The following is a 16,808-nucleotide window of genomic DNA, read 5'->3' on the forward strand; positions in this document are numbered from 1 at the left end:
AAATGGAGCTATTATCAGGGGACACATTGTAAAAGAAGAAAAGGGATACAAATTCTACTGAATGATTATTTACACCTCTTCATTTTGCCTAATTTGATTCCCACACTAGATTGCACCATGACAAGACATCTCCTACAGAGTCCAGCAGAAGGGATCAGTTGCCTGAGAGCAACACTATGTAAATTAATCTGCAGTGCAGCAAAATTAACGGCCTCTCATTCAATTATAAAACACAGTTTGGCTGGGACTCCAAGTAAATACTGAGCTCCTGTTTCTGCCAACAACAAAAGCCTGAAATCTGATGCACCACTTAATCTGCTTTATCATCTCTTTCTACATTTAGCACCGGGGATTTAATATTAATGGCTGTGCAGTAAAAAAATCTGAAATAGGAACTTCATATTCAGAAAATCATATGTACAAAAATGAGTTCCTTCAACATATTGCTTTCTTGAGTTTACACCATGGCTCATGTATTTAATCCTGCCAGTTCACACAAGGATGTATAAAAGTTGCCATAGACTTATAAATGGAAATCATACCACTATTGAAAAGTCGTTCACCATTAAATAAACTTGTAACTTGAGGGCCGATTCACTAACTTCGAGTGAAGGATTCGAAGGTAAAAAAACTTTGAATTTCGAAGTTTTTTTTGGGCTACTTCGACCATCGAATGGGCAACTTCGACCTTCGACTATGACTACGACTTCGAATCGAAGGATTCGAAGTAAAAATCGTTCGACTATTCGACCATTCGATAGTCGAAGTACTGTCTCTTTAAAAAAACTTCGACCCCCTAGTTCGGCAGCTAAAAGCTACCGAAGTCAATGTTAGCCTATGGGGAAGGTCCCCATAGGCTTGGCTAACTTTTTTTGATCGAAGGATAATCCTTCGATCGTTGGATTAAAATCCTTCGAATCGTTCGATTCGAAGGATTTTATCGTTCGATCGAAGGAATAATCCTTCGAACGTTCGATCAAACTATCTGCACTAAATCCTTCGACTTCGATATTCGAAGTCGAAGGATTTTAATTCCTAGTCGAATATCGAGGGTTAATTAACCCTCGATATTCGACCCTTAGTGAATCGGCCCCATAATGTATAAAGAGATATTTTGCAGAAATTTGCAAATGGTCTTCTAAAATTTACCCTTGTAAATTGGCAGAATCAGAGACTCAGACATGAATAGAAGAGGTCCTTCACTTAAAGATAAGAAATATAAAGTACCAATAAGGGTGCTATTTATGAAAACTATAATTTTTCCTATTATACAGTGTATTAAGACTTAAAAGTCCCAACCACGATCTAGCTTACTTTACTAAAAAAAAAATCGTACTTGCGGAAAAAGTCTTGACAAACACATGCGGCAATTTGAATTGTGTGTCTTTTTTGAATTGCCGCCAGAATAACTGGAATTTATCAAACAAAAACCAGCATCTAACTGCTCGAAACTCTCAACAATCATGAAGGCAAAAAACATGTTTCAATTCATCTGCCATTGACTTTTACATGAATGTGATTTTAGCTGGATTTTAGCAGTTTTGGAGCATAATAAATCTCAAAAAATTAGATTTTTATGACTCTTAAAAATTTAATTTTTTTTCCCTTAAAAATTCAACCAGGAAAATTTTAGACTTAATAAATAGGACCCTAAAAGTGTTACCTAATAGGGAAATAGCCTTTTAACTTCTGGGGTCAGTGACCCCTATTTAAAAGCTGGCAAGAGGTTGAAGTAAGGCAAGTTATTCAAAAATTATAAAAGGTAAAACACAAAGACCATTTGAAAATTTGGGAATTCTAATTGTATGTAAACGTGAACTCTCTCTTAAAAACTGCAGTAAAAATGTAAATAAAGTTTATATCTTCAAGTTTTGCATTCCTTTAAATACAAATTTTTGTACTGAGTCTAGGAATAGCATTTTTTTAACCAAATCATAGGAAAGAATCCTTAATAATTAACCAATTAACGCTAAAAAGAAACATTTGGTAATCTTTGGTATTTTTTATTTACCTAGAATGTGTTATTATTATGAATAATGAAATAGACTGATATTGCTTTACCTTGTCTTTCAGCTTTTCCATCCAGCTTCTCACTACAATGAAAAAAAATAAGTAAGTATTAGTCTATTGTTTCATAATCTTTGCACTTAGTTTATATCAAGTCATGTAGCAGGTGAGTTCTGCTAAAGGGGTCGTTTACCTTCAAACAACTAGTTGGTTTCAGATAGATCACCAGAAATTAAGATTCTTTCCAATTACTTTCTATTTTCTATGTGACACCGTTTTTCTAATATTGAAGTGTAAAGTGTCTCTTTTCACCTTCTAAAGCAGCTCTGGGGGGGTCGGCGACCCTGTAAACTGTTCCAAATTGATACATTTAGTTGCTACATTCCTTATCTTTGTCCCTGCTGAGCAGAATCTCTGGGTTTCATTACAGGCAGCTGTTAGAATTGATACAATAGTTACTGATACTCCAGAGATGCTGCTGAGAAATGGATCAACCAAGGGGCAGATTTATCAAAGGACGAATTTCCCTCGAAGTAAAATCCTTCGAAATCGAATATCAAATTTGGAGGTTTTTAGCGCAAAATGTTTGATCGAATCATAAAATAAAAAATTGTTTGATCGAACGATAAAATGAAAAATTGTTTGATCGAACGATAAAATCCTTCGAATCGAACGATTTGAACGATTTTTAGCGATCGATCAAATGATTTTTATTCGATAAAAAAAACTTAGAAAAGTGCTCTGGAAGGTCCCCATAGGCTAACATTGCACTTCAGTAGGTTTAAAGTGGCAAAGTATGAAGTCGAAGTTTTTTTAAAGAGATAGTACTTTGATTATCGAATGGTCGAATAGTCAAACGATTTTTACTTCGAATCATTCGATTCGATCGAATTTGACCAATTCGATGGACGAAGTACCCAAAAAATTACTTTGAAATTTGAATATTTTTGCACTCAAACTATTCACTCGAGCTTAGTAAATCTGCCCCTAAATGTTGGAAAACAGTTCAGAGTCTGCACCTGAATTACTGAGCTGCCAGACTGAAACACCAGAGACGCAACATTCAACTTTATACTTAGATTTTGGAAAAAACTGTAAAAAAAATAAATAATGGAAAGTGATTGAAAAAGTATTTATTTCTGAGGAACAATCTGAAAACAACTGAACTGAAAAAAGTGTTTGGAAGGTGAACAACCCCTTTAATGAATGTGTAGAAAAACAAAGACAAAGTAGTAGTAGTTATTCTGCAGGAATAATAGCCAAACTTCCATGTGGTTATAGCACCTTCCATCTGTACCTTTAATGGTGGTCTTATGCCTTTAAAAATAAGTCTTGGAGATCTTCCCCCAATAAAAGCTAAAGAAAAGAATGCATCTAATTCAGCTATATACTCTTCTTCTCCTTTGTCCTCTCTTCAACCTTACATTCATCAACATTCATCAACCTCAGCTATTTCTGTCTTGCTATCTCTCTGCACTGCTCCTCTCTTCTCTCCTTTCCATCAATCACTTCACCATTCCACCTTTCAGTACTCTGTCTTCTTTAGCACTGATTTCTTTTATTTTTACCAACCTCTTTACTACTCAACAAACATAGAGGTTCTGTTGAACCTATAAACCTGCACTTTGCTTAGGTCGCACAATGTAAATGTAGCCGTATGCTATATTACTTTTCAGAACAACATTGGCTTTCTTTATTAAAAATAAAAATATACTAGGGTACTAATGCAGAAAAATGGTGTGTATCTTACAATATGATGCAATGTAAGAAATAAATATATAAATAAATAATAAAAAAAGAAAGAAAAAAAAAGAAAAAAACAACAAATAACGCTGTTAATGTTATGAAGTAACTTCTCAGATGCATATTGACAAAATTGTTAACACACTGTACATGAAACGTATGTACCATTAATATCTGCTTTTATCAATAAAGTCAAACTTTGAGTGAAAAAATAAAAATATACTGTATAACTCTGAATTAGGGATGCACCGAATCCAGGATTCGGTTCAGGATTTGGCCAGGATTCGGCGTTTTTCAGCAGGATTCGGATTCGGCCGAATCCTTCTGCTTGGCCGAACCGAGTCTGAATCCGAATTTGCACATGGGAAATCTCGTGACTATTTGTCACAATCACAAAACAAGGAAGTAAACAATGTTTTCCCCTTCCACGCCCTAATTTGCATATGCAAATTAGGATTCGGTTCGGTATGGTATTCAGCCGAATCTTTCGTGAAGGATTTGGGGGTTCGGCCGAATCCAAAATAGTGGATTCGATGCATCCCTACTCTGAATATATAAACAAAAACACATTTCCTTCATAATATATACAATTATAAATTAAATTACATTCACAAAAACACAACTGATTTTTATAACCCCATACACACTGGGCTTGCTGGTCTACCATCACATCAGATTAGATTGCAAAACCAAAAAATAAAAAAATGGCACAGATTTTTGCAATCCAGGTTTTGGAACTTAAGTAACAATGAGCTCTTCTTTCCCAAATCTTGCATTGTATTTTGGCCATGATATCTTACAGAATGAATAGAGAATGCAAAGAGAAGATCTACTGTTCAGAATAATAGCAGTCTGACATCACTCACTTGACCAATCATTGTTTTTTGGTAGCAATGAAATTTCTACAAGGCAAATAATTTACTAGTAGGTGTAGTAGAGTAATAGAAACCCAACAGACCCAACAATCATGACCTGCTGCTGATTCTGTGTCATTGGATCATTCATTGAGGCTTGTTCCAAATAATAACAGTGTTCAACATAATAATAGCTTGTTCCAAATAATAGCAGTGTGGAGTTCAATTAGTCACGTCATTCATTCTGTGACAGGTGTCAATTATGGCTCTTATATAAGGAAGGAAGGAGCAACTGTTGTGCTGGTTATAGTGCATTTCTCTCTGAAAATGGTGTAAAATGGGTAAATTGGGTCCAGATATTGTTGAAAAGAACAGCGTAATTTTATTAAAAAGTTGCTTGGAAAGGGAAAAACATAAAAAAGTGCAGAAAATGATAGGCTGCTAAGCTAAAATGATCTCAAATGCTTTAAAATGGCAACCAAAACCTGAAAAATGTGGTAGAAAATAGAAAACTACCATTAGATTGGATAGAAGAATAGACAAAATGGCAAAGGCTCGACCAATGATGAACTCCAGGAAGATCAAAGAAGGAGTAAAGTTACCTGTGATACTGTTACAATTAGAAGACGTCTATGTGAAGCCAAACTATCGACAAGAAGCCCCCGCAAAGTCCCATTGTTGAAAAAAAGATGTGCTGAAGAGCTTACAATTGGCCAAAGAACACATTGACTGGCCTAAAGAGAAATGGTGCAACATTTTGTAGACTGAGGGAAGCAACATTGTTCTTTTTGGGTCTCCATTGAAGCGAATTGCCGAATTGCTGTTTTAGACTATGGGGGACCACCTAGAACCTATTTGGAGTCAATTGGTGGACTTTGAAAAATCTAAGTTTGAAAAATCTAAGTTTTTTGGGGGAACAACTTTGATTCGAATTCGATCGAATGTGCTATTACTTCAATTCGTACGATTCGAATTCGCCCGAATATGGACCTATTCGATTGAAAACTGACCTATTCGGCCCAAAAAAACTGACTTCATTTCAGTTGGTCTTTTTGAATTCGAATTTCGAAGTTTTCCCTTGATAAATATGCCCCATAATGTGGTAAATTGGAATCAAAGGGATTTTTTTTTTTTGCCTTCCACTGGATCAGCTCAATTCTAAGTAGGATTTATTTAAACAGCAAGGTGGACTTGATGGATATGTGTGATTTCTCAACTATAACTACTAGGTTAATATGTCTCATAAAAGCGTTATAGCTCATATTCCCTAGTATGTTTGTGCACAGTTTTCTTATTAGTGGGTAATCACAGCAAACAATGCCCGTGTGTAAGAGCCCAAAATGCAGCTTATGGGGGCAAAGCTGTTACCTGTGCCTGTATCTGTTGTTTTCTTTCTTTATTTTTGCTTTTACTAATTGCCTCAGATAATTATTACCCCCTGGATTTGTTTTTCAAACTGACCAATTCTACAGATGGTTTTAAAATCACTAATAGGTGAAACCATATAGACAGGTATAGGACCTGTTATCCAGAATGCTCGGGACCTGGGGTTTTCCGGATAACAGATCTTTCTGTAATTTGGATCTTCATACCTTAAGTCTACTAGTAAATCATGTAAACATTAAATAAACCCAATAGGCTGGTTTTGCTTCCAATAAGGATTAATTATATCTTAGTTTGTCTCAAGTACAAGCTACTGTTTTATTATTACAGAGAAAAAGGAAATCTTTTATAAAATTGTTGAATATTTGGATAAAATGGAGTCTATGGCCATTCCGTAATTAGGAGCTTTCTGGATAATGGGTTTCCGGATAAGGCATCCCATACCTGTATATACTGTAGTAACATATAACTCAAACTGGGAAATGAATGTTAAAAGATTTAATCCAAACCAATTTTGCATATTGGTTTGTAGTAATTTGAGTCAACAGAATCTGTGTAAATTAGGTAAAATAGGGGTAAATTATATGACCTTCAACACAAAGGGGGGAATTCACAAAAGTGTCGGTAAAAAAAGTAACCCAGAAGTGGCGGTCGACAAATTTGTAAAATGTCGTACGAACGGCAAATTCACAAAGGCAGATGTTACCATCTCTGAATGTCTCGTAAGTCTGACAATTTTCTAAAATGTCGTATATCTTTTCATCGTACAAACGACATTTACCAAGACTTTTTAAACGACAATTTGTCTGACATTTTCATTTTGGAGAGCCTAAAGTGTCTGAAAAATTGTCGGTAAAAAAAATGAGTTTACGAGTAATTCATAAAAATGGTGGGAAAAGTGGCGCCGAAAAAACCACGCCCACTTTTAACGACACTAATTCAAAAGTGTCGCACATGTCGGAAAATTGGCGGAGAAATGCTCTGTGAATTTGTCGGCTGTTGCTACAACACTTTCTACGACATTTTAAAGACATTTTTTCGTTCCCAACACTTTTGTGAATTCCCCCCAAAGTCTTCATAAGAAATCCGAATCTGCTGCATAGACACTATTGCACTATTTACAGGTATAGTGTACTTCTATATTCACACACTACTAAGCAATGTAGTTTAAGTTAGGTTTTTTGCAGCCAATCAGGCTATAAAAAGGGAAATACGCCAGCGTTTTTTGAACTTTGATGCATTTTTGCCTAACAGTATATAATGTAAATGACAGAAGATTGAGGAAGATTTAGCTGCTTTATAGCACTTCTCCTGGTCTGAGGTGGCGAAGGCAACTCTGGCGAAAGAAGTAACGGAGTAAAATCCGCATTTTTGTGAATTTGCAGAGCAAATAGTTGTGCGAATGACCGCTAGCGCCTGTCTCTTTCACTAGCGAATTGGCGCCTGCGCCCGTTAGTAAATTGGTGATGTCTGTGCAGGCGGTAACGCTAGAGAATTGACGCTAGCGTTAACCACCTCGCCCTTTGGTAAATCTGCCCCTAAGGCTCCAATTTAAAGGAATTGATAGATTATCTAGAAAAAAAAGGTCCCAGGCATTCTGGATAGTAAAACCCATGCCTGTCCTGTATGTCATTGTTTAGTTCATTTTACAAGGCATGATGATCAGTGAGTCTCTGCGGGGCAAAAGGCCTTGATTCAAATGCATGACAGCATAATATCTTTTGTACAAGTCACATACCATTATTAAAAACGATTTCTTGTCATGTGTTTATCATGTTAGATAATTCCTTTATATATTTAACATGATGTCCTTATACATTGCACTGAGGGTTACAGGATCGCAATTTACAGGATCGCAATTTGCAGGTTGTACAGGTCAAGTAACAACAAGACCTCCCTCTCATTCATTCCATTTTTGGTCTAACAAGGAGTTCTTTATAGGAATGCACCAAATCTAGGATTTGGCCAAAATCTAGTTTGGACTGGGATTCAGCTGAAACCTTATTTCTTTGCCAAATCAAAGCTGAACTCAGACGGTTTTCAGAAGATTCAATATGGCAGATTTACTAAAGGGTCGAAGTGGTCGCACAATAGAGAAATTTCGCCAGAAATCCAATCCACAGGGAAATCGCCAATTTACTAACCGGCATAGAGGACAATTGTCTAGAGAAAGAGACCATCGCTAGCGTAGTTTCACGCCCTATCACCAGGCGAATTTTCATCTAGGCAAATGATAATTACTTTGCCAATTCACTAAAGTGCGAATTTTACAGAACGCTACCTCTTTCACCAGAGTTTCCTTCACCTCATTAGACCTGGTGAACTGATAAGATGAAGATACATCCTCATTGATCTTATGTCAGTGACATTATATACTGTTTGCCGGAATGTCATAAAAGTTGTAAAAACCGCTGCCATTTTTAAAAAAAATTTAAAGCGGGATTGCCTTCAAAAGTCCTAACTTTTTGTGTTAGCATTTTTTTCCAAACTATTTGAGGGGCATTTCACATTTGTTTTAGGGTGGGCTCATGTCCAGGGCATTAAAGGATCTCTTTTGTCTTTATTTTGCTTCCTTGGAAATTTGTGGCCACTTCAAGCATTTGCACCAATATCTCTAATAAAGACGTCTTTACGACCTATATTTACCCGTCCTATTCAAATTTACCTAAGCGCAAGAGTACTAACAAAGTTTCGCTAAGCAGAAATGAACGTTAGGGAAAAATGGTATGAAATGGTTGCGCTGACTAATTAACGCTATTGAAACTTCGCCAGCGTTTCGCTGCCCAGATATAACTTTGCATTTTAGTGAATTAGTGTAGTGGTTGCGAATTTTCGTCTGGCGAGGTGTGGCGGATCATTCACTGGTGAAAATGTGCCCTTTAGTGAATTTGCCCTTATGTCTTATTTACAGGGTACGTTGTAGGTTGGGTATAAAGGTGGGCGATGTCGCCAAACGAGCGGATCTCCCTCCGATATGCCCAACTTGAGGTGGGCAATATCGGGCTGATCCGATCGTGGGCCCTAGGGCCCAACGATCGGATCCTTCACGTTCGCAAACAGGCGGTCAGATCGCGGGACCGCATCAACGAACAGATGCGGCCGCGATCCAACGGGATTTTTAACCCCATCCGATCGAGATCTGGCCGACTTTCGGCCAGATCTCGATCGGGGAAGCCCGTCGGGGGCCCCCATACACGGGCCAATAAGCTGCCGACTCGGCCTGTCGGCAGCTTTTATCGGCCCGTGTATGGCCACCTTAAGCCCATAGGAACAGGTCTGAAATGCAGTGCCGGGCCAAGCCGGCTGGGTGCCCTAGGCAACCCAGCCGGCTACGTCCCCCACTCCTCAAGAATTTGTGCGCATGCGCGGAAGTGCATAGGTGCGCACGCACGGAAGTGCGTACGTGCACATGCACGGAAGCGCGTACGTGGGCATGCACGGAAGCACACAAGTGCACACCGAGGATGCTAAGGCTGTGGAGACTCAAGCGCACAAGCGTGTGTGGGCGGAAGAGAGCAGGTACGCGACGAAGAGGAGGAACTGCCAGGGTCTGAGCTAAGGGAAGACAGAAGAAGAGGTATGTGCCTGGCACCCCAAAACTTTTGCGCCCTAGGCACGTGCCTCTTCTGCCTACCCCTAGTTCCGGCCCTGCTGAAATGCAAAGACTTGCACATCCTGAGTACAGGGCTGTTTGTGTTCCACATCACAGTATTCATGAGAAGCGAGCAGGCAGCAATACTTCAGCAACCTCTTGCAAGTGTGCTAATGAGCTCAAGATATAGAACCTGTCTATATTAGGCATTAATTGCAGGGCTGTGTTTGGCACTGGTGTAAGGGTAGCACTGCATGGACGTTTTTGGCGCGATTCGACGTGCTGCAAAAAAATGCCTGCGTCAGATTGCATGCGAAGGAAATAAGGTGAGTGAATGCATTGTCGCATGGTGTGGCAGTGTTGAACCGACGCGACACACTTGTCGGATGCAGATGCAGCATGCAACATTTGCATCCAACAGTCATGTCGCGTTGGATCACCGCTGGCACACCATGCAACATTTCCATTACTTACCTTATTTCGGTTGCATGCGATCTGACAAAGGCGTTTTGTTGCGGCGCGTCGGATCGTGCCAAAAACGTTCATATAGTCCTACCCTAAAGCACAGGTGGTACAAATCTCAAGGCGCAAGTGTTTTGCGTATGGGTCATATGGGGTGCAACATCAAACCATTTAGGTCTCTATCACCCATTGGATTTATAAATGAGGCCTTATAAATTTTGGGGGATTTAGCTCAAATCTGAATATGCAAATTAGAGTTTTCATTCTGTTCCTAAAATTATTCCTTGAATTTAAGCAGAATCTTCCACTGAATCTGGAACAAGTTTTTTTTTTTTAATTGTTTTTATTAAATTTTAAACACGTACAGCTCTGGAACAAGTTTGAACATGAATACTGAGTCTGAAACATCTCCATCTCACAATAAGGATCTGCATAGCCTTGAAGTGATTGATGCATTGCTTTAATAGTATTGTCTGACTCACTGTAAAGTTACATGCAGTTTATGAATTCACATCTTCCTAGCAGTATTAATTCTTCAGTTTAAATGAGTTTACCTCTGAAGACTAATGGGCAGGATAAGAAAACCTGACATTGAGCAATACTCTAGAGCCAGATCATTTCTTGCTTTCAGAAAGTTTTGTTAAATATGTGATAGAAATTCACAAACAGGTCCGGCAGCTCTGGAGACTTCCATTCAGAGCAAATGAAGAGGTAGTGAAAATGTGCTTGCCATAAAAACTGTCAGCAATGCTAAATTCACATTCCATATTTGACAAAAATGACCAATAATAAGAACTTTTATCTCCATGGAAGTGATCTGGAAACTTGCACAGCTCTAGTGTATAACTTGTTCCCTAGCACTTGGTGTACTATAACTCCCAGTATTCTTATCAGTAGTATTAGAATGGCCAGGGGCTTATAAACCCTACTGCTTAAATGATTTCTTTTCTCCTGCCCTAAAACAACACTTGTCAAATAGCGGCGGTTACTCTGTATATTAAGCAGTAGAGAAGTAAAATAATAGCATGCAATAGGAACAGACAAATTATGAATTCCATGGTTGCCGCCTGATTTGCATTTGTATAGTAAGATCCCTTACGGATTTAATATTATGGGGAAGATTTATCAAGGGTCAAATAGTAAATTAGAATTTTTAAGTGTCAAACTTCACACATTCTAATTGTAATCCCCTATTCGAATGTAAATTCGAATGTGAGATTTATCACACATCCACCATGGAAACAGTCCTAATTCGAATATTTGCCACCTTAAACCTGCCGAGTTCATGTACAAGTCAATGGCAGAGGTCCATTGAGCCATTTGGACATGTTAATAGTTTTTTTTTGACGCACGCCATCATTCAAGTCTATGGGCGTCATTTTTTCGGTGAAACTAGGCGAAAAAATTCGCCCATCCCTACCCATCACTACTATTAACATGTCCAAATGGCTCAATGGACCTCTGCCATTGGCAGGTTTTAGGTGGCAAATATTCGAATTAGGACTGTTTCCATGGTGGATGTGTGATAAATCTCACATTCTAAATTACATTCTAATAGGGGGATTAAAATTAGAATGTGTGAAGTTTGACACTTAAAAATTCAAATTTACTATTTGACCCTTGATAAATCGTCCCTATAATATTAAATCCGTAAGGGATCTTACTATACAAATGTTTCGCCAGCGGCGAATAAATTAGTGAATTTGCTGCTAACAATTCTGACGCCGGCGACAATACCGAAGCCGGCGACAATTCTAGGCACCCATTGACTTTAACGGGCATCAGAATTGACGCCATCGACAGAATTGTTGCAGGCATCGGAATTGTCACTGGTGTCAAAAATATTTTGATGCCGGCACCATTATTCGCGTTTCATTAATTTTCCGCCGTTTTGTGAATTTCACTGGGAATTCGCAAATTTTTCTGTGAAGCGAAACGACAGAAATTCGCCCATCACTAGTTAATAGCCTTCCTGACATCTGAGTTTTTTTTCCAAGAAAAACTCAATTCGTATGAATCGAATACGATTTTCGGGTCGGAACCATTCGATCGAATATTATCCATTCAAATTTTTTATAAATAAACTCCCATTCGAATTGTGAGTATATTCGAATTAAAAAAATTCACATGAATTCCAAATTCACCTTTGATAAATGGGCCTCTATGTGTATGTGTTGCTACAGTATCTATTTTTACTTTCATTGTTTTACTGTTTTACCTGTATCAATGCTAGTAGTGATATAACCACTACAGGGTGGAATAGGTTAGGTACAAAGCATTTCTCCGTAAACTATTAGTCCTGAACAGCCGAAGCTCAGAATAACCTAAGTTGAAGTCCCGAAGCCGCGAAAAGACCCAAAGCCACAAAAGGAGTCAAAGTTGTAGTCCCGAAGTCGCGAAAAGACCCAAAGTCACGAATGGAGCCAAAATTGAAGTCCTGAAGCCACGAAAAGACCCGAAGTCATGAATGGAGCCAAAATTGAAGTCCTGAAGCCACAAAAAGACCTGTAGTCACGAAAGGAGTCGAACTTAAAGTTCTGAAGCCGTGAAAAGACCCAAAGTCACGAAAGGAGCCAAAATTGAAGTCCTGAAGCCACGAAAAGACCCAAAGTCAAGTCATGAATGGAGCCAAAATTGAAGTCCTGAAGCCACGAAAAGACCTGAAGTCACGAAAGGAGTCGAACTTAAAGTTCTGAAGCCACGAGTTCAGTTCTACTGAACACCAATGTGTGTTGTTTGGATTTATTAAACCCCTGGCCACCAATGTATTATTTTAATACTCCTTCCAAGGAAAATGGGCCCTCTGGGAGTAAATACACATCCCAATGTACAGCTGATCCTGGTCAGAAACAATTTGACTGTCTACAAAAAGGTTATTTAGTGCTTTGTTTTTGTTTTTTTAAACAAAAACAAAACAATGAATTAAGACCTTTTCATCCATGTAATGGGAATCAATACATTCATTTGAATTACATGTTTAATTAAAAGGAACAAGTAATAGGCAACCAAGTGCATTTGATGTATAGTCAGTCTTCTTTCCTGTTTGCTACATGTTTTCTAGTTTAATAATCTGGGGTGGATAATTATTAGGAGCACTTTGCCCTATGATGCACATTGCAGCAGGAACAACAACTAATCGACCAAATCATTTTACAAACTGCTGTAAAGTATTTTATAACAAACAGAATCTAAATGGTAATGAGAAAAAGATTTGCGTAATAGCAGGGTAAGCAATTTCACTGTAATAGCTTCAGTGGATTTACAGAATGATTATGTTAGAGAAGAGAACCAGGGCTAGCTTCACCATGTCAAATGAATTCAAGTCTTCAAATTCAGAATACATTGTTCTGGCAGCAAGAAATTAGAAACTCAGCATAGCAATCCTAGACATGAACATGTCCCACTTGACTTTATTGATAGAGAAAGCGTATAGTATCTCCATTAGTATCAATCTGTGCTCGGAATATAGAACTCATTTACTGACATACATCATTGGGTCTTGTCCATAGGGAAAAAAGAGGCATGTCAGAATAATGTATTGGGTGTTATCCATAGGGAAAAAAAGAGGCATGTCAGAATAATGTATAGGATTATTGGCCTATAGAAGTGAATGTATATTTATGTATTTTCTGTAATCCCATTGAGCTCCTTTAGGGCATGGAAAATGATTAATAAAGCATAAGGTGGGGACAAAATGTTTAAAAAATGTTTCTCCTATCACGTCAACGGCAGTCTCCTGACAAGTGACAGCTCTTGCTCGTCAAGCTTGGAATGCCACGTTTCCAAGCAACAACCAGAAAAAACTGGTTCCGATGCAACGTGAGGAAGCACAGGCGTCATGTCTGATGCGCTGAATATATCGGCCAAACGATCGGATTACAATGCTGCCAATGGCCGTGACGGGTCGAAGAACTGCATCAACTAGCTGATGCGGTCCTGGATCGCAGAATAAAAATCAAACTTGCCCGATCGTTATTTTACCGATTTTTTGGCTGATATCGATCGGGAGGACACGTCGGGAGCCCCCACACATGGGCAGATAAGCTGCCGAATCAGTCTAAAGGACCAATATCACCAGCTTTAATTTGCCCGCGTATGGCCACCTTAACTGCTTGTTGATCCAAATGGCAGATGTTGCATTGGCAGATTCTGTTAAAGCAATCTTATTGGGTTTAATTGATGTTTAAATAATTTTTAAGCAGACCTGAGCTAGGGAGATCCAAAAATAACCCAGGTTCTGAGCATTCTGGATAAGAGATCCCATACCTGTACTTGGACAAGCTTAATATCCATGGGTACAGTGATCTCAAAATCTAGTTTCGTATAGGCATGTGAATATATACAGGTAGTTTCATATATGTGAGAATATTAATAGTTCTGTACAGTTATGTGTATATACATGTACTTGGAGTCCTTTGGAAAATTTTAACCCATATTAAAGGGGTTGGTCACCTTTAAGTTAAATTTTAGTATGATGTAGAGAGTGATATTCTGAGAAAACTTGAAATTCAACCAATCAAAATTTATTGATAAAATCAATTTTTTTACCTAATTGAAAAGACCCAAAAACTCGAACGTCAGGAAAACTGCAAACATCACCAAATTAATCCCTGGACCTCCCCCATTGACTTATACAGTAATTCAGCAGGTTTTAGGTGGCGAACAGTCGGAATCGAGTTCTTAAAGGGCCAGAGGATGATAAATCTCGAAATTCAAATTAAAACTCGAATCAAGTTTGTATAATTCACAAATATGAATTTGAGAGTTTCGACCAAAAAAATTAGAGAATTCGAATTTTCACTTCGACCCTTAATAAATCTGCCCCTTAGTATTATGAATTATTCACTCTCTAATGTTTATTTAATCTCTAAAGTCTATCTAATCTTAGATAGCTCCATTTTTTTTTTTAAAGGTTTTTTTATTTTGCATTTTATAACAATAAACAAACAAACATTATATCATTTGTGGTTCCATTTTCTCATTGTTGTCATAGTACAGTGTAAGTATTTCACATAATTGAGTCCTGTACATTAGTATATACTCTAATTCAGTTATTATACTGTTGCTATTACTCCTAATTCCCTTGAATATGGGATATAGGTAGTTATGCCACTGTTAGCTTATCCTTCTTGATATTAAGGCTCCTCTGCGGCTTCCAGCCAACCTCGCCACACCAGGTCATATTTCTGAGGACACCCTCTTGCAGTATAGGTGAGTTGTATTAAGGAGAGTGTTGCTTTAAGTAAGTTCAACCAGCCATTAATTGTGGGGGATTGGGGGGACATCCAGTTCAGGAGGATACATAGTAGTGTATGGAAAAGTATTCTCATGGCAGCCCTAGGGGTAACCTCATCTATTACACCAAGAATGCATACCTGGGGGGTTATTAGTTTAGGTAGTGCAGTTTTATCCTGAATATAATTAAGAACCTGGGACCAGAAGGCTTGGATTCGAGGGCATGACCAAATGAGATAGATAAGATGCCTCTGAGGCCCTACACTTAGGAAACTGTGGTGAGTCCAGTCGGCTCATACGGAACAGCCTATTTGGGGTTAGGTGGAGTCTATGTAGGATCTTGCACTGGATCAGTCTGGTTGAGACGAGGTAGTCATATGGCTTATCAGTTGCCTCCTCCCAATCTTCGTCCTCCAGCTCTGGGATGTCTCTGCTCCAGGCTGCACCCACTGCATTAAATGGAGATTTAATAGTAGCTAGGAGAAGCGAGTACAGCCTGGTGACAAGTTGTTTGGTGGTGGGGGCTTTAAGGGCTGATTCTATCTTAGAGGTTGTGAGATTCATCACGTCCCCATGAAATTGGGTATTGGCGGCCTGTCTAAGATGAAAATAGGAGAACCAGGGAAGGAGCTCTTGGGTTTGAACATGTTTGATTTCAGCCCTGGGGCGTATCACCCCATCTATAACCAAGTCTGATAGCTCCATTTTAGGTTCCAAAACTAATATCATCATATCCATTCTGTGCACAGTTTTGACTGACTGCTCTAAATCTTTTCTATAAGGCTGACGGATTGAAATTTTTACAATGGCAAGAATAAATGTTTCATTCCTGAGAAATGGATTTGTAAGTTATTTCTCACCTGTAATAACCTACTTTTCGTAAATCCCCTTTTCTTTTGAGTTTTGGTAAAATGATGCACCAACAAAACAGGTTTAAATGGTAATTCTACAAATGGTATATAATCTGGAAATATATCTGGATACGCCTGCAAAAATAGAAACCAAGGCACACTCCATTCAAATGCTTCTGCAAAAACTCCATGTTTTTCCTTTTATTTAAGGTAAGATCCCCTTAAATAAAAGGATACCTTAAATAAAAGGAAAAACTTTGGGTTTTTGCAGAAGCATTGAATGGAGTGTGCGTTTGTTTCTATTTTTGTGTGTATAATACAAAAGCTCTTAATTGCAGCAGAGCCAACATTGAGCACCTCTCATCAGTAAACATACCCCTTTTTTATATATAAAGGCAAAAAGAAGCTTTGGATTGTGTGGATACTCCTGCAGCCTTCTTAGCTAACTCCTATCCATTCAGCTATTCTATTTCAGCTATGCAGTCCGAATGTGCATATGGTACACAGCTGAATTGCACAGATGTTTGTGTGAATAACTAATGTGAGTGAATAAGAAAAGGTTTTGTTCTTCCATCGGCTGCAGCAGGTGCCGGAGCACTGGGGCACAGCAACAATAACGAAATCTTAACTATAGAAATATGATGCCGTTTTATAGCTATAGCTCTGTGTTACAGGGGAGCA

The 16,808-nt window shown here is 38.4% G+C and overlaps 1 protein-coding gene across 4 annotated transcripts in view; it reads right to left on the reverse strand.

Annotated features, from left to right (window-relative positions):
* Positions 1–16,808, reverse strand: part of armh4.S (armadillo-like helical domain containing 4 S homeolog) — a 66,590-nt gene that overhangs the window by 12,008 nt on the left and 37,774 nt on the right. For all 4 annotated transcript variants that reach the window (XM_018232274.2, XM_041574832.1, XM_041574831.1 and 1 more), the window contains exon 6: positions 2,062–2,093. In XM_018232274.2, the coding sequence (XP_018087763.1) occupies positions 2,062–2,093 (32 nt within the window). The remainder of the gene's footprint in view (positions 1–2,061; positions 2,094–16,808) is intronic.

This window comes from Xenopus laevis, chromosome 8S (genome assembly GCF_017654675.1).
Source record: "Xenopus laevis strain J_2021 chromosome 8S, Xenopus_laevis_v10.1, whole genome shotgun sequence".
In the NCBI taxonomy this organism is placed as follows: domain Eukaryota; kingdom Metazoa; phylum Chordata; class Amphibia; order Anura; family Pipidae; genus Xenopus; species Xenopus laevis.